We start from the raw sequence: 19,509 nt of genomic DNA on the forward strand, positions 1-19,509 counted from the left end.
ATTCAAGCTGTGATCTTCTGCAGAAGGGGAGGTGATGTCATACGACCTTTAAGGGTGAAATAAAATCTACATAAAGTGCAGTGTTCAGTTCCTCCAAAAGAGCTGAGATTGAAATTTAAACACGAAGGCAGAAAATAGGCAAAAACTCAAACTGTAGATTATTGATGACATCTATAAAGCTTAAAGCAGCCACTTGCCCATTTTGAAACATATTGTGTTAGGGAAGAGCAATGCTATAGGTTTGGCTTGCTTTGACACAAAAAAAGATGTGTGCATTTTCCTTGAAATTGGCATTTGGTAATATTTCTTCACTTAACAGAATTATTGTAACATTCACAGTGGCTGGAAGAAACCAACACTTTATAAATGACGTTTGATTAGCTAATATTAATTTTTCTATAAACATTTATGTGGAAGGACGAAGAGGAGGAGTAGCAGTAAATCATCATGCAAATCATCGATTTCTATCTTAGCTCAGGCTGCTACAACAACTACCATAGAATAAATGGCTTAAACAACACATTTATATCTCACAGTTCTGGAAGCTGGAAGCCCAAGATTAAGGCACTGGCAGATCTGGTGTCTGGTGAGAGCCTGCTTCCTGGTTGGTAGATGGCTGTCTTCACATTGTATCCTCATATGACAGAGAGAGGAAGCAAGCTCTCTCCTCTCTCTTCTTATATAGGCACTAATTCCAACGTGAGGGCTCCACCCTCATGACCTAATTATCTTCAAAGGCCCCTTTTCCAAATAGCATCACACTGGGGATTAGGGCTTCAACATATGAATTGTGGGAAGGCACAACCGTTCAGTCCCTGGTATTTCACTCAGCCCCCCTGCACCCCATCATGTCCTTCTCACATGCCAAATACATTCTACCCATTCCAACAGCCCCCAAAGTCTCAACCTCATTCCAGCATCGCCTTTAAAGTCCAAAGTCTCATCTAAATATCACCTGATATCAGTGAGAATCGAGGTAGGTACAATTCATTCTCAGGCAACTTCCTCTCCAGCTGTGAACTTGTAAAGCCAAACAAGTTGTGTGCTTCCAAAATACAATAGTGGGACAGGCATAGGATAGACATTCTGAAGGGCAGCAGAACATGCCACCCCAAGATGTGACTGTAGGAGTTTAGGAGTCATACTACCCAAAAATATGCAGCTTTGGTATATTGACTATTTTGAGCTGTAGGCACTTGAAAAACAGCAAATACAGGAAAAAGCTTACTCTGCACTCCCCCTTATCTGCCTGAAGACAGATCCTCCAAAAGGACCTCAATTGTCATAAATCTTCTCCCCAGGAGTTTTATCAACCAGGGGAGATTGATTGACTCATCACAGTAGAGGAGAATAGAACATCAAACTTAACCATTGTCACAAACTCATCTGTTCATTTATTTATCTTTCCTAAAAATTATTTAATTATTTTGCTCCCCTAAAAGGCCTACTTCCCCCTCTTCTTTCCCTAAGACGGTATCTAATTCTGAATTCTAAGGCTGCCTGCTTGCACTACTCATTTTTCTCTGGGTGTCTCCCATGTATATATAAGGAATACATGTTAATAAACTTCTGTTTATTTTTCTTTTGTTAATACATCTTTTATTAGAGGTCTCAGCTAAGAACTTAGAAGGGTAGAGGGAACATTTTTTTTCCTCCCCCACAATTCTCATTCCAAAGAGGAAAAATAAGAAAAAAGGAAGGCATGACAGGACCCAAGCAAGTCCAAAACCTAACAAAACAAGTTCCATGAGATCTTAAGGACCGACACAATCCTCTTTGGCTTGATGTTCTGTTCCAGACCAGCAGGGTGACGACATCACCCCCACAGAAAGTTTAGGGTAGACCTAACATTAATCGACTTTTTCTTTTTCAGACAACTTTTTTTCTAAATGTTTTAAAGGATGGGGGAAAAAATCAGATCTGTTTTTTTACAATGAAAATGGGACAACCTATAGCTCTTATTTTTGGTCTTGGATTTATAACCATTTTGGGGTCATGGAATCCTTTAAGAATCAAGTGAAAACTGTAACTAGTTATCATATGTTAAGGTCCCAATGAATTAGATCTCTCTGTGAATGCTCTATCTGTTTGAGAAATCTATTTAACTATTCCTGTGCTAATATCATACTATTTTTATTATAAGATTTTGTGCTAAGTTCTAATATCTGCTAAGGCCAAATCACAGTCACCATTCATTTTCAAAATCTTAATTCAGTGAGAAATAGATGAACTTTTAAATAAATGGTTCTGGTAGAATTGAATAATCATCTGGAAGAAAACAAAAATAGACCCCTAGCCTCATGCTATCACAAAAATATGGAATAAAGATCTAAATTTGAAAAACAAATTAATAAAAGTATTAGTATATGCCTAGAGTTAGAGAGACACTAAGAAAGACAGGAAACCCAGAACCCAAGAGGGAAAGGTAGACATATTCAACTACATAAAAATTAAACATTTTATCTTGGCAATATCTGTTATAAACAGAATGAAAGAAAAAACCATCGTGGATTAGAAAAAAAATATTTGTCATACATGACATGTGACATATAATGCCACTAATATGGAAAGTATTAAGAAAAATACAACTCAGTAGAAAAGCAGGCAAAGGAAATAGAAATGTACAGAAAACCTGGAAAAAGCCAATAATTTATAACAACTTAAAACTCACTGGTTATGAGGATAATATGAAGTCAACTAAGGAGATACAATTTTTCATCCATCAGCCTGGCAAAATTTAAAATGTAATGCTGGTAACAATAATAGTAGATGATATTTATTAAGTGATTAGTATATGCTAAACACTTTATGTGGATTATCTCATTTAATGTTCATGACAATGCTAAGAAGTAAATTTTTTTAAATTAAGGAAATAGTTCAGCTAGCAAATCGCAGAGCCAAGATTCAAACCTAGGCAGTCTGGGAGCCCAAGCTCTGTTTCGACATGCCCTGTTCTGATGCGGAGGCCTATGGCATTGCGATTTGTTACAACCTTTAGAAAAAGTAATGTGGTAATAGATATTAATATTAAAAAACTCATTCCTTTTGACCTGCCACCCCCCCCAAAATAAAAGAGCCACTGTGATCCTGGCACTATCCGTTATCAATTCTTTGACTACTAGGTAGAAATTAGCTGTAAAACCATGTGGGCTTAGCAGCTTTTTTTTTTTTTTAATTTTATGTTCTGTTTTGTTGTAAATAGATTTTAATCCCTGATTTTTTCTTAATGGTTTAAGATGTATTTTCAATTTCTGTTGCTTCTTCTCCGGGAAATCATCTGTGCCATTTACTAAGCTTTTGTCTCCCAGATCCCAATCTTCCCTTCTCTACCTGCCTGATGATGCTGGTGCTGGGACTCTGCAAACCACCCCCAATTACACCTGCTGACAATCACCAGTCCCAGGGATGCAATTCTTCCTACATTTATTAACTCTGTGTTACCTCAGTGTCCTCTCTTCACCTTTTCAGCCATCCAACACCTGCTTAACCAATTCCTGATACTGATTTCTCTCTGCTGAAATACCCAGTGTGACTTCTGTTCATCCAATAGGACCCTAACTGATATATTATCCATGCTGTCTAAGTGTTCAAATTTATTAGAAGAAAATTATTTATGGTGATCCCTTATTTATTAAAATCTCTGTAGTATCTGTTGATTTGTCCTTTTTCATTTCTAATGCATGCATTTATTTTTACTTAATTTTTGTCTATTTCTGGTAGTCTTTTAAAATAATAATTAGTTTTTGGCATTTTTCCTAATTTGCTATATTGAATACTCTTTCACTTTCAACCTTTCATTGCTTCCCAATATAAGCATTTTAAAGCTATAAATTTCTCATAAATTACTACTTTAGCTGCATGTACGAATTTGGTATTTTAATTCTTCAAGTCTATATATTTTCTGATTTCTGTTATAAGTACTCCTTTGAACAAGGAATACGTGTTTTAAAATTTCCAAATATATTGAGTGTTTAAAAATTATTCTTTTCTTATTGATTTCTAAATTACTTGCATTATGGATAAAGAACTTGACCAGTATGATTAAGTTCTATGATATTTGTTGAGAATTCCACTATGGTCTATTAATGGTCAATTTTTATAAATATTCTATATGTACAAAATTCTCAAATTTGGGGTCACAGATTCTATGTGTACGCCCAGTAGATCAAGCTTAATTTCATTGTTCAAATCTTCCATATCCAAATTTTTTTATTTATTTGCTTCTGAGAATGATATATTAGTCTTCTACTGATGAATTTGTCAGTTTCTCTTTGTGATTGTCACTTTTTTTTCTTTAAAGTACTAGAATGCCAGGACATTCAAGGATGTTACAAGGATATTAACTGCAGCAGAGTATCTTGGCAAAACCCTGAAAATAACACTTCTAAATGTTCACCACTAGTGAATTGGCTGAATTCATTACATGAAATACTATATAGCCACTAAAAAGCATGAATTTGTTCTATATGTACTAACTAGAGGCAGGTCCATGTTAAGTGAAAAAGGCACGTTTCAGAGTATGTATACAATGTAAACCAAAAGAATTTCCTCTATTTGTGAACATGTGTCAGTACCTTTGCCTTAGAAAAAAGGCAGTTCCTCCAGGGAAGTGACTAGAGGGGGTGGGAAAACATTAACAAATAACTTTGTTTCATTTCACCTCCTTTAATGGCCACCTTTTACTCTGGCAATTTATGGAAAGTCTAGTGCAAAAGTGATGATGAGCGCTCATGAAGCTTGATAGGAAGATATGCCACGAGGAAAAAGCAAGTCACAAATGTTATAATGTGATCTTATTTATTGTAGTGACGTTTACATGTTGATATGAACATTAAGGAAATGTCTGGGAACACATTCACTAAATCAGTATTATTATCTCTAAATTTGAGGACTATGGAGGCTTTTTCATTGTTACGTGTCTATTGTTTGCATTCATTTTATACATATACATTAACCGTTTGCAAAAAAAAAATAATTTTTTTATTCGGTGTAACTACAAAAGGGCTATGGACACTTTCAACAAAGAAACTCAAAACTAGAAAAAAAGTCCAGACACATCAATGCAAAAATTTACACGCAATTTCAGGTAGTTAACAGATACTCTGAAGCTCATTTATGGATCAGCTAGGTTTCTGCTCCAGTAGATACAAAGAGAGTTTAACAGCAGAAAAATTGGTTGACCTGCCAATTTCCCCCTTTCTCCTCTGAGGGAGGAGCTGGCTACAGGGCACAGTCTGGGTACTGGACATTGGCTGGACTCGTCTGTAACGAGGACTCCAACCTCGCTGGAGTGAGATGCTGCTTAAGCCCCTCACGCTGCTCTTGCTGTGTGGACACCTGCCTGTGTGAGGTGTGAGCATGGGCCACTGGCCTTGATACATTTTTGGGTCTGTTTCTAACCATCTAGCTCACTAATTCTCAAAAGGGGAGGAGAGGCAGGGATATGAGAGCGCAGTTTGTAAACACATATTCAATGTTATAATTTCATCTCTGATAGTAAAAGAAAGCTATTCTTTTCATAATATCAATGTGTCTGGTGGGAGATATGCCACATAGAACTTGAGTTCCGGAGAGGTGAGAGAAGTAGCTGGGAAAGTAAGCAGATTATTATTCTCTTTGAACCATGCTTAGGAGGCTGAACTTTATTCTGCAGGCAAATAGAGGAATTACTTAAAGGCTTTAAGCTGGGAGGTCAAAAGACTTGAGGCTGTTCAGGACTCCTTTGGCTGCGTGGTGGACAGAGAGTTGGAGGGGAGCAGGCTGGGAAGTGGGCTTGTGCAGTGATTCAGTTTAAGAGATAACGGGCCTTGGATTCTGTGTAACAGCAGGAGGAGAAGAAATAAGTGCATGGTTGGGAGAAAGAGATATTCGAAAGATAGAATAAACCTGGATTTATTCATTTGGGGGTGTGGGAACCAAAAAGGAGTCCAGAGAGATTCCCAGGTTTCTGGCTTGAGCAGCTGGTAGATGGTGATGGCGTATTGATAGAGAATGCTAGAAGCAGCACTGAGGTGTTTGGAGGGATTGGAAATAGTAGGTCCAAAATACGTATTATTTCTCATTCCGTGCCTCTAGGAGATTGACAGAAAGCCCCTGAGCGGATTCCAGGGCTGACCCCCACTTCCAGGTCTCCTGCCATGTTTTTCTGAGAAGAGTAGCAGCTCCTGCACGCCCCCTCCGGTCTGTCTACCCCCCGACCTCTGCTCTGTGAGCCTTGGCCCTTCCCCTCCCTCCTCCTCATCAGCACAGTCATAGCGGATGATAAATTTAGGAGAAAGGCACAATGAACAAGGGTTATATCAGCCTGAGGGTAGAATTTAATGATGACCAAACAAGACACGTATTAATAATTGATATATATCTTTTTATTATGCACAGATAAAGGACTTAAAACTGTGGTTATCAAAACTATACATCTAAGCATGTTCACAAGATTGACGACATACTGAACAGAGAAAAGAGTACAACAGGGGTGCTCAAACTGGCCACAGGGATTTTCAGGGTACTCTTTTTACCCTCATAGATGATGAAAAACAGCAACAAAATCAGGCTCATTCAGGAAAAACCAGAAGAGAGAAGTATTGTATTTGGAAACTGATAATAGTCCTTTTCAGAAAAACATCTGTCAGTTTCATGAACAACCCCCAGCGAAAACAAACAGGAAAAAAAAATCACACGCACGAGTCACCCAACAAAATGTGCTCTGTTAACACAATCAGCAGTACAACCATCACTCAAATCATGAGGTAGTTACAGTACAAAAAGACCGGCACGCAGGTGCACACCCCCTCACACACTCCCAAGCACGCCCACAACAGAACACACACAGGAAACGGGTTTACAATCTCATTACAGACAAGGAAAAGACCTTTTGTTTTGTTTAGAAAATGCTATAGAAACAGCTTACTCAGAAGGAATCTGACTTTCCAAATACAGAGCAACGGCTGGTACACACCACACGGTGAAAAGCTATAGGGTATTACACAATCTGCCTTGGAGTTTAGAGCATTTCAACAATAGCTTTTGCATCAAATAAACAAAACAAAATGGCCTCTGCAAATGAAGGGTGTAACCTGCAGAAGTAACAGAAGACTTTGCAGAGAGAGGAATTTAACTGGAATATAAAAACAGTTTTAAAGAAACTTGTAGGATGTGTTATAAAGTAGAGCTTATACTTTGTATTAAAACTGTGAAGTATGAAGCAACTGGAAATGCTGTAACAGGAAGCTAGGGAGAAAACACAATTTTTAAAAAATGTTCACTTTTTAGAAACATTTCAGAAATACTTAATGATGTTCACTCTGCAATTAACACAGGATCGGGTTTCATCAACATGAATTTCTTGATCTGAATAATACTTCTGGATAGTAAGACCCAAACAAATAAAAGTTGATTTCTTCTTCTCTTTCTTTTAAAATCTTTTGGTTTGCACCCATAAATTTGTTAATTAATTTTAAATTATTTATAAAATCATCGGCAATGTAGCATCTCTCTCAAAAATATACATTTAAATATATTACAAAAGGTTTTAACCCTGTCCATCTAAGAATTGGACCTTGTAATACCTCTTAATAGCTAATCATCTTTTTAACAGGATGGATAGGGATTTTTAAAAAGCAAAGAACTGATCAAAAGAATTCACAGTAACTGAAATTAAACATTTCATATGGAGTAACTTAAATTTATCTAAAACACTTAAATATATCTTTATACACAGATTTTTGTAGTAAAATATAGCTATAAGTGACTTAAAGACTCTAGTCTTCTTTGAAGACATCTTTAAACTTTTTTATACATAGAATATGCTAAAACAATACATTCTGCTGAAGGTTAGGCAAAGCGCATTATTTTCAAACACAGGTAGCATAATCTAGGTCCTCCACTCTGATACCTTTATGTTAAAAAAAGTTAACTGAAGGCAAAATTTTTTCTAATCTCCTATCTTCATTTGTCTGTGAAAATCTACAAAATTATCACTCTAGATGGCCTGGAAATCTTAGCCCGCAATCTGTTTTGATTAAAATCATCCTGATTGAATGTCTATAACTATCAAATCAATCACAGCATGACTCCATGATGGGTTAACGATTGTCAGTCTCCACCTATTTGCCTTGTAGACACTGCCCTCAGGTCTCTGGTGACATCAACATTTCCTACTTAAGGTTCCATTCACAGAGAACCAGGCACAACTTCCTTATTTTAAGAGCAGTTAGATTTGCTTATGAATAGTTTGGGGGTAGAATCTAGCCTGTTCTATTTGTAGACTTCTGAGTTGTTTGGGAGAATTCTGGAAAAAGAATAATATTTATTTGCAATGAAGTTACCTTCAGTAGTAAATGATTTGGCATGGACATTTTCTTCTGGCATTCTTTTTTTTAACATAGAGGTATCAGTTGAGCTTATTTTAGCTGCAAAGTGGCATCATATTATTCCATTTTAATAAAATTCACCTCAAATTCTTTTTGAGTTTTGGGGGTATATTTAAGGCAAGAGAACTAAAGCAATCCAAATGAGTGTCTTTTTCCGTATCTCATCAGTTTCTTGGCAGAACTGGTGACACTGTTCAGATAACCAACAGGAATCCAAAAGGATCTGCCATACATTTGCATCTTACAAGAGCTTGGTGTTTACAAAAGGGTTTATTGAAAAGGTTGACATGTTTTGCATGGAAACACTAATTCTCTCAAATATATTTAAGAATAAGTTCCAACTCTGAAGGTGTAGGACATTTTAAAAATGGGAATGAATTTTCTCTTCTTCAACTAAAAAAACGAATGTGCCAAATGACGTATTATATACTTGTACTGGTACATATATCACTGTGCAAATTCCTCCTCAACTTTACAACTGAATTTTGCCCCCATTTACACATTAATGTAATAGAACACATTGTCATAAATGGGCACAAATCTGCAGTCCCAGATTTTGGCCATTTTCAATTTCTATATGCCTATAAAGAAATGCAAAATTTGCATTAAGACATTTTTGCAGTTGGTGTGTGAATGTGGGGAGAAGGAGGAAGCTGATAAGGAAATCAGCACTGGTTTTGGCCCAGGGCACAAGAAAGGAATGTTGCCTTGAGGTGTGTCAGGATGCAGTCCGTGAGGGCAGCACCCATCAAGCCGACACAGCAGTCCCCACAAGTGTGGCAGCAAGGTGAGAAGTGTGCATCCAGAAGGTGCAAATTAGACATGGAGGAACACACTGAGAAAGTCTTGAAGCATTTTCTGTTGTTTTACATCTTGGTTCAGTTATAAAAGAATCTTTGGCCACATCTACTCACTGGTTCTACTATCTGACTATTATCCTTTTACCAACTCTTTGCGTCTGGGTAAAACGTAGGGCTCCAAATTACGGATGTTCTTACCTGGACAAAGCAGCATTTTAAAAACTGGCATGTGTTTCACATTGAAAACCCCCAAGCCTGTGAGGGGCTGGTGGAGAAGGCCACCACCTTAGCTTTCTCACATGAATCTAGTGTGTTACAGAAGCCCAGGGGTCACATTTACATTAGTCCTGGGTGGGGGGTGAACACAACAGGTGATCGCTATATTGAAATTCACGCTCTTTACCAGGGACCCACGATCTAGCCTCCCGAGTCTGGAATCTGGACCCAGGTGTGGGCTCCCTCCCGGTCCTGCCCTTGGCGGTGGGCGGGGCAGGCTAGGCCGTGCTGCTGCTGGAGCAGGGCGTGCTCTGCGTGCTGCCGATGCTGTGCGCTGCGCTGCTGTTTTCCGAGGCTGGTGGGGAGGTGGGGACCTGCTGCCTTCCTGCAGTCTCTCCTGCAGTTAATGAACAAAAGGGGTGAGGAGAGATGCATGTTACACACGTGCACTTCTGAAAAGACCTTTTACTCAGTTTTTGCTTTATCTTAGTTTTTTTTTTTTTAAATTAATTTATTTATTTATTTATGGCTGTGTTGGGTCTTCGTTTCTGTGCGAGGGCTTTCTCTAGTTGCGGCAAGTGGGGGCCACTCTTCATCGCGGTGCGCGGGCCTCTCACTATCGCGGCCTCTCTTGTTGCGGAGCACAGGCTCCAGACGCGCAGGCTCAGTAATTGTGGCTCGCGGGCCCAGTTGCTCCGCGGCATGTGGGATCTTCCCAGACCAGGGCTCGAACCCGTGTCCCCTGCATTGGCAGGCAGACTCTCAACCACTGCGCCACCAGGGAAACCCCTATTTAGTTATTTTTTAAACATCTTTTTTGGAGTATAATTGCTTTACAATGGTGTCCTAATTTCTGCTGTATAACAATGAAAAGCCCATTTTCTCTGATGTTCTTCTCATCCATGGGCAGAAGCAACTAGACCAGAAGGCCTTGTACCATAAGGCTGTTCTGCTTGTGGGTATTTTATTTTGCTTTTAAAGCCTCTTGCATGGGGAAAAGAGAACTGATTTCAAGCGGACTGACAGTTAATAGGGGCAAAGACCCCTGATAGTTGAGGACGAACGCCCAGGATTTCAGTGCCTGCAACCTTTGAAGACCACCATCATCTGTACTGTGTGATCCAACTGACCAGCACCTGTATTCAGGAAACACCTCCTCTCATAAAGGTATCGTGGGGTTCGGAGAGTGAGACCTTTAAACTGTAATAAGATAATCTTGGCAATTTGGAGGCCTTTTTCTGAATACCCCTGGTCAAAATAGGGGTGGTGACGGCTAGGTTTCGCCCTAGCTACAGCAGAGAGAGCACTGTGCACGGAGCACACGACCCGCCTGAGAAATGCAGGTATAGAAGGAGCCTGCTCCCAGAAACACCTTTTGAAGAAGGGGCTTAGCTGCTGCACAAGGGGACTGTGGTTGCCAGGCAACAGCCCCTCCATTCGGAGGCTTACTGCAGGGTGCAGCCTGAGTCACCTCCTCACACATCAAGCACCCCACTTTTCATCACACACCCCACTGCATTTCAGCAAAGCCCATACCTCACGTCAAGTGCGCAGGGCTGTGGGGAGGGGGGGAACCTTGGGTCACACAGATGGTCTGCATTTAGCGCTGCAGAAGGCTCTAGAGCTGTCTTTTCTTCAACAAAACTGGCCTCAGGGCAGCCCTCAAACAATGGCTCTAGGTAGGGAAAAGTGATCAAGGCTCTCTGATGACAAATACTGCATTTTCTTCGAAAAGTCAAAGCGTCAACTTCGTACACTTCTGGTCAGCGATCTCCCCGCTCCAATGTGGGAAGCCCCGGAGGGCCAGGTCTGTTTATGAATGAGCCTCCTCTTTCCTGTCAGGCTGAAATACACAGCACTCCGCAGTTGATAAGCAACCCTCTGGCCTCTTCCTTAAAACAAAACACACCAGCAAAGGCTCTGCCCTCCAAGCACAGGAACTTAGTCCGTTACTTCCATTCCCCTTTTGGGGCCCCTCAAAAGCCTCTGCCAAAACGGCAGTTGTACAAAATGTAGAAGCATCTCATGCCTCTGGGTCTGGTTACAGCTTTCCCTGTCACCCATTTATGAACCACACAGCTACAACACACATTCTGGCCTCAACCTCAGGGCCTTCATATGCTTGCTGCATATTTGGCCCTTGCTGTATTTCCTCTGATTATCTATTCTTCTGGGATTGGTGGGATGGAGAGGGGAGAGCAGGTCAGTATTCCTCAGAGGCAGAGAAACAATGTATTTTCACTCTTCTTTTTTTGGCAATCTATATTTTGGACCCTTTCCAGCATTACCCTCTACCCTTCATGTGTGCATTTAGTTAAAGGTGGGGAAGTTTGCCTCAATGATAGTGACTTTCTGCCAGATATCCACTTTCCCCAGAGTGGGAACTTTATTTCTAAAAGGAAATTAAATCTGTTAGCTATTCTGAATTATGTCTACCCCCTCCCACCCCCAAAAAACCCCAAAACCTCCAGAGACTAGAACAACTCGTGATATAGTTTAAAAATTCAGCCCCCTTACAACTCACATGTTGAAACATACCCAGCTGGATTCTCAGGTTATCAATTAGCAGGACTAAAGTGGCTGTATGTGAAGCACATTTAAAAAATATCTTTTCCCCATTTCAATAAAGGATCCGTCAGAAAAGCAGGAGGTAAGTCAATACCCCACCTCCCCGTTTTGGCTTACCTGGGTTTCGTTTGTTCAGCCTGATAGCAACTAAAGCAAGATGGCTTTGGCTGTTCTATCGACAGTGAACAGGTTTGTCTCATCCCAAATGTGACATGTGCTTGATTATTCACATTCAGGAAAAGTGCCAGTACTACTCCCTTCCCAGGAAGTCTGAATATTTGCTTTCCGATGTCTATTTGCCAAATATAATTTGTTGCCATGTCAGTTTATTTTAATCATTGCCCATTAAAAAGGTCTTTCAACTTCCAGAGTTTTGGAAACTCTTGCGCTGCTAATACAAAACACCATCCAAAATGAAACCCCAAGCAAAACAAAACAAAGAAGTCCCCTATACTCAAGACTACAGGATACATTTCACCAGGGTGGACAAGTCAACTTAACCTAATAATCTGCTGGCTTTGAGAAAACAGTGTGCCAAGGAGTACCTTTGTTTGAGAATCTGCTTGGAAATGTTGAAAATAGCTTCTTTAGACTATCCCTTCTAGCTCTGTGTCTTTTTTCACATGTAAGATGTGCGATTTCTCAGTATAACCAAGTTGTTAAAAACTTTTACCTTTGGAAAAACTTTTACCTTTGGAGAAATCAAGAAAAGTTTTCTCATTGTCAGATGCAAGTGGCACTACAGAAAAATTCACCATGAGAAAGAAAGTTTAATGTGCAGATGTTTCTGCTTAAAAAGCCAACAGAGTCCCTTAGGTTTTCTAAGATGGGTTCTTTGGTTTTCTGCTCTCTATCACAGTGACCTCTGATTTCTTGGAGCACTGAGTTTCTCTAAAATATCCCTTGGGTGACAAATACAACCGGCCTACTTTTGGAGAAGATGGATGGTCAGGGAGGACCGCAGGGCTACGCAGAGCAGGCGCACTTAGAGAATGCAGGTTCAAGGCAGGCTCCCTGCTCATAAATATCAAGCTTGGCCGTCAGAAGAAATGTGTTCAGTCTTCATGCTTTGCTCCTAAAATCTCAAACCACCGAGGAAGAGCTATTTGGGAAGGAGAGTGAGTAGGGGAAAGAGGCATCTGGCACACGGGATACTCAGGAGGAAGGTGTGTTAGGACAAGGATTCATTCCACCCGGCTCAGTGTGAGTTGGTGGTATAATGGTGAGCATGGCTGCCTTCCACTCCACCCGGCTCACCTATTAGCCTGTGGCTGAGCTTAAATATTGCCAGAGATGCTTTTAAGAAAAACAAAAAAACAAAAAAACCCCCACATATTTTAAGGGATAACCTATTTCCTTTCTTTAGCTTGGCGTGGAGCTGTCCAGATCCGATTTCCTGCCACCTCTTTGGCAGTCTACTTTACAACTGGATTCTTATCTCTTAAATCTTTCACCATGGCAGGTCCTGGGGAAGAAACTTAATCTAAAGATGTGAATAACATGGAGAAGCTCTATGGGGAAACAACAACAGAAGAATTTTAAAGAAAGGTGAGAGGAATCTCAGTTATTTAGCCCAAAGCAGACAGTTTGCAAATATTGCCCACAGAGGATTATTACAAAGAGGAGCAGACAGGTGTACTGCTCCCTGGAGGGCAGTACATGAGGAAATGAGTTTAAATGGCAGTGACAGAGATTTAGGTCACATAGCAGGGAACTTGCTGATTATGAGGATTGGCTAGTTATAGCGGGAATTTATGGAATTTCTTTCTTGAGAGATATTTAAGCATTGGATTGAAAACCATATGCCTGGGGGTGACTTAGACCTAATATTACTTGATGCTGCAGAGAAAACAAAGATATTTTCCTCTAGGCCTATGTGCTGGTTGCAATTTTGTACCAATTATTGTCTCTTGATATCCTAATTATAATTATTTCACAAGCTCACTCCAATAAGGAGAGTGAACTAGACCACCTTTAGTTTAGAGAAGCTTTCAATCACTATTCATCATTTTCAAAAATTGTCCCTCCTCACTTTTCAAGCGAAAGGACTTTGCTGTTGTAGGCAAAACTCTGCAGGAGGGGTGAATTCGATGTTGTTGTAAGTTATGGAGAAAGGTTCCAAGGCAGGAAGTAAAATCTTTCAAAATGTTCTGCCTCCCACTTTCTTTCTATATGCCCGCAATATGGCCAACCTGTTCGCACCTGCACTTTGGTTTTCTGTAGGCATCTTACTTTAACTTAACCTGAGCACTTGGGTGAAAAGAGTGGATCCTGCCCTCTCTCCAGGCATACCAGGGTTCCCATCTGTCCCACCTGCATCTTTCTGATCCCTGGGAGTTAGTCTCTTGTCTCCTACTTTAGTCACACTTTAGCTGATCTTCTTGCTGTTTCTTTCTTCACCTGGACTAAACTGGGGAGCTTGGAGAGACTTCAGATGTCTGAAAGCATTTGAAGCCTCCAGAGATGCTCCTAATTAAAAGGAGCATCCTAATTACCTGACTCAGGTGGACCTGGGTATGTGCTTGACTTCTGCTTTAAGAACATACAGTGTGTTCAACTCAGGATTGTTGAACAGAAGCCTGAGGGATTGGGACAGGCACACCTAATTCAACATCTCAGCATTTTACTTTGTTCTGTGAAACACAGTGTTCCTTCCACACTTAGATTTTTTTCTGCCTGCACATATGAGCAACCTTACATTTTTTGGAGGACTTTGGAGTTCAGAAAACTTTTCACTTGCATTTCTTGTTTAAATACTCTCACCTTCATAACCCTGTGAAGTACAGATCATCTCTATGTTTACTAAAGAGAAACATGGTTCATATTCTTGGCTCAGGTAACAAGATTAGCAGTTGAACAAACTAGTGCTTCAAGTCCAATTTCTGACAATAGCCCACACCTAAGGTGGTACAGATACACATAGAAGGTGGCCTCCCTCCCACTTTTCCCCTCGTCTTTCTCTTCTGCCTCTTCTTATTATCATCAGACTTTGAGTGCATCCTGTTCAGGGACCACAAAGGCAAGTTAAAGTAAAGAAAAATTGTAACAACACCTAACCCACCCCCTCCTACAGTTTTGCCCGCAAAAGGTAGGTCTTTTTTCTTGGAGAATGGGGAGGGATAATTTTTGAAACTGATGAAAAGAGATTGAAAACTTCCCTAAACTAAAGGTAGTCTAGTTTACTCTTCTCACAGGAGGGAGCTTATGAAATTCAAATATCAAGAATCAAGATATTAATTGGTACAAAACTGCAAGTCATAGGCTTAGAGGAAAATCTTACCAAAATGACAATTTACAGATTTTTAAAAGGCATAAACCTATAAGAAGAAAGAAAACCTACAAGAAGAAGAAAGAAAACAGGAGTGGAGACAATAGCAATAAAATATTGGAAGCTAATGAGGAAATGGGTGAGTAGTAACTGACTTAGCAGATTCAAGTCAAGGCTTAGGTGGAAACTAAGCCACCAGTAGGAAAAGCTGATAAACAGCCAAGTTGTAACACAGAACTCCTCAAAAACTCAGGAAATGGTGGCATCAGGTACCCCTAGGCAAGAGGGTGAACATAGGGCTGTAAGAAGTTGGGTTGGCTAAACTTCTGTTTGAGAAGCAATAACATTTCTCTAAATCCCCTTCTTTACTCCATGGTGCTGGGACCCTGCCCTTCCTCATCTGGGAGGAAGACAGGAAGTTTACTCTCTAAAGAGGATGAAACTAGGGTTCCGGGAATGACCAACACCAGCACAACTGAGGGTAGAGAACCACAATTACAGAGGAGAATTAAATTAATGTCTACATGTTGAATGTTGTGACCCCCAGAATGCTGACAGCCAGAACTACAACCTCCAGGAAGGAAACAGGAAAACCTGTTTCATTGAAAACCTGATAAGCTCAAGAGGAAAGATCCAAAGATGAGATACCAGGAGTTCCTCAGTAAAAGGCCTAGCCAGATCACCCTAAGGGAAGTTCAAAATCAGTATGTTCTACCCACAAGCTCAGAACTTCCCTATTCTTAAATAACTCTATATTAATATTCTCAGAGAGATAAGACATTGCACCCGTAAGAGTAGGATATATTTTTTTTAATTCATAGGAAATACTTCTTGGAATTAACAAATATGAAGGCAGTATTAAAAATGCAATAAGAAACCGAAAGATAAAGATGAAGAAATCTCCTAGAAAATAAAGAAAGGAAGAAGATGGAAAACAGAAAAGGAAAATTAGAGGACGATTCAAGAAGTTCAACTTTCAAATAAAATTATTTCTAGAATGAGAGAACAAAAAAAACAGGGGCAAGAAAAAATAAATAATTCTAAAAAATCTCAACAATGAAGGACATAGTTTCTAGACTGAAAGGGCTCAATTAATGCCCAGCATAATGAATGAAAATATACCTAAATCAAGCACTATTATTGTGAAATTTCTTCCAGAGAGAAAAAACAGCTCAGGAATCTGAATGGCTTTGCATTTCCCAAAAGCAATCTTCAGAGGTAAAACTCAATGAGGAGTGCTTTCAAAATTCTGAAGAAAAACTAGTTGTAACCTAGAATTCTATACCTTGCCAAACTATCTACCAAGGGTTTGTATAAAATGAGGATATTTGCAGACATGCATGGTGCAAAAAACATTTACCTCTTATGTTCCCTTTAAACCAAGAAGGGGGAAGACAGGATCCATGACACAGGACATCCACAACTCGAAAGTACTGAGGAAAATGAATCAGTAGAATATCTGATGTCTGAATGTGTAAGTGTTAAGAGGAGATTGAGACAATTGGCAGAGAGTCAACTGATGAATTAGTGATAATTATATATAAAACCAAGGTAATGTGGGGGTGGAGAGAGAGACAATTATTAATTCTAGGGAAAATTAGAAGTCATGCAGGAGAAGCAACACTATTATACTACATGGCTAAAGTGTGGTTAGTATTTAGGCTGTCATAATAATGCAAACATTAATTCTGACCTAACCAAAATGTCAGTGTAATTCTATTTGGAGGATGGTGGGGACAAGGGGGACAAAAAGGGCATGAATATATAATTGGGACACAGGGCTGAAAGAGAACTAAATTTTCATTTTCCATAGTAAGAGGTCAACAGAAAAGACCTAAAATTTTTGTCAAGAAGTGGCAATATATTCATGTTATTTAGAGATATGGATTGATGTCCAAGAGAATCAGCTAAGAGTCAAAAATGGTGCTCTGAAGAGACAGAAAAGGGAGTGGGGCAGTAGGGGACTCATGTTTTTCATAACAAGTCTTACAGAACTATTTCAGCCTTTCAACTATGTGCATGTTGTGATAAAGCTTAAAAGTTTTACTAAAAATTAAAAATAAATGCTTTTGCTCCTCTCCTCAAAAAATTAATAGATATAATATTGCACATGACTTTTGGGACCTTCGTGAGTCAGGTGAGGGACCATGACCTAGCTAGGCTCCCAGGAGTATGAAGATTCTATGGCTCCATTCCAGCACCATTTCCACCCTGACTGCCCCTCCACTCTGCACCATCTTAGTGGAGAACGTAAATATTAGAAATGGAGTTTTCCAAACAGAGTGAATATAGCCCTAAGGAAGTATCCCTTATTGTGCCCAGAGTTGTCATATGATAAAGCAGGGACCCAGCTTTTTTGGACTAACACACATTCCAGGTGTGTAAGTAGATCTCCACAATTGAAACCTGTGACTTGGTTCTGCACTCTGTGCTGCAGATGGAATGGACAGCACAACAGGAAGTTGTCTAAATTAAGGATCGTTTTAGCCATAGAGGCAGATGCTGCCTGAACCCCCAAATATACCATATAAGGTCTGAGTTCCACAGCTTAGATTATTGTGGAAACTGAATGGACTGAGTCAGTGTTTGTATAGACACCTCTTACCATTGGCCACTGCATTATGATCTTCTCTTTTTATCTAAACTTGCTGCTAGCTGACCCAGGTAAGAAACTGAGGGGGTTCTAGATAGGAAACTACCATTTGGTCCTAAAGTGAGCATTTTTCTTGCTTGCATGACGCTGGTATTCCTTATGAGCAGTCTTTAAAATGAACCATAGGCTATAGCTTTTAATAAAAAGTCATTTGGGGACTCCCCTGGTGGTCCAGTGGGTAAGACTCCGCGCTCCCAGTGCAGGGGGCCCGGGTTCGATCCCTGGTCAGGGAGCTGGATCCCGCATGCGTGCCACAGCTGGGAGTCCACATGCTAAAAAGGACACAGGACATCCACAACTCGAAGTTGGGAGTCTTTTTAGCTAAAAAGATCCCACATGCTGCAACTAAGACCTGGCACAGCCTAAATTAATTAATTAATTAATTTTTTAAAAGTCATTTGAAGCTGTATCATATGTGATGCTAACAGGTTTAGAGCCCAAATGACAGTGTCTATAAACCTTTCAGCTTCCAAATCAGCATAATTTATTTTGCTGGAAATCATCACAGGAAGGCCTTTGTGTTTTTGTTTTTTAATCTACTTACAAATCTACTTCTACATGAACAAAACTTATAAACTCCTCCTTAAGTCTCTGGTTTGGGGGAGAAGGGAACAGTAACAACACACCTTAGAATTTAACAAGCAGCAATACGTGCCACGGAACCAGGCTTTGCTTTTTCCCGGGTTTGTAAGCGTGGCCATGGACAAGAGTCTGGGATTATTAGAGGGAGTTCAGTGGGATCTGTTCCCATAGTGAGTGCCATCTGGTTGCCCTCTTCTGCCTTCACCTGGCTTCCTGGCCCTACTGGCCCGAGATTAGCTTTCGGGGTTTGGGGGTGTAGCTCTATGACCAAGGCCAGTCATGGCTCAGCAGGTACGTGGTAAGCGTCTGTGGGTGACTACCCCGTAGAAATTCTCAGGGCTACAGAGTCTTCTCGGCGTACTTTCAAGTTCATTCCTAATATATACGGCATAAGCTGCCCAACAGCCCTAGAACCTTACAGCCATGCAGGAGATTGGGGAAAGTTGCAAAGAACTGTCAGTCTGAGATGTGAATGTGTTAGTACTCCTGTGACAAAATTATTAACTCTAAGATGCTCCTCTTCTAAACGCTGTGCCTTCCAGCGCTTGTATACGCTGCTCATGAAGAAGAACATTCCTAAACTGATTCACAGGTGTTCATATATCCTCAGAGCCTTACACTTAAGAGACTTATTTCCTTTCTCTCTCATGAAATATACTCTTGACCCTTGAACCACGCGGAGGTTAATCTGCATGTAACTTATAGTCAGCCCTCCGCATCCGCAGTTCTTCTGCATCCATGGATTCAACCAACCGCGGACCGTGTAGTGCTGTAGTACTTATTATTGAAAAATATCCACGTATAAGTGAACCCTCACAGTTCAAACATGTGCTGTCTAGGGGTAACTGGCTTCACTCAAAGGTTGCTGATGAGGAATCTGTGGACTCAAAGCCTACTATTAAACTCCTAAACTTTTGTTTTGGACTGTGTGACTTTCCCACGCTAGGCACCATAGGGTTCATTCTTCTCCTTCTGCCATAATTTAAAGTAAGTCAGTCAGAGAATGCAGTATTTGAAGGGAAGATTCTGATGAAGATTAAGATATGACTTCTC

At 40.1% G+C, this 19,509-nt stretch overlaps 1 protein-coding gene across 9 annotated transcripts in view; it reads right to left on the reverse strand.

The window, feature by feature from the left end:
- Positions 1-6,343: 6,343 nt before the first annotated feature.
- The window catches only part of TGFBR3 (transforming growth factor beta receptor 3), a 201,444-nt gene continuing 188,278 nt past the window's right edge, over positions 6,344-19,509 (reverse strand). For all 9 annotated transcript variants that reach the window (XM_007176334.2, XM_028164997.2, XM_007176331.2 and 6 more), the window contains one exon: positions 6,344-9,782. In XM_007176334.2, coding sequence (XP_007176396.2) covers positions 9,664-9,782 — 119 coding nt within the window. In that variant the 3' untranslated portion in view covers positions 6,344-9,663. The remainder of the gene's footprint in view (positions 9,783-19,509) is intronic.

The sequence above is a fragment of the Balaenoptera acutorostrata genome, chromosome 1 (genome assembly GCF_949987535.1).
Source record: "Balaenoptera acutorostrata chromosome 1, mBalAcu1.1, whole genome shotgun sequence".
NCBI lineage: Eukaryota > Metazoa > Chordata > Mammalia > Artiodactyla > Balaenopteridae > Balaenoptera > Balaenoptera acutorostrata.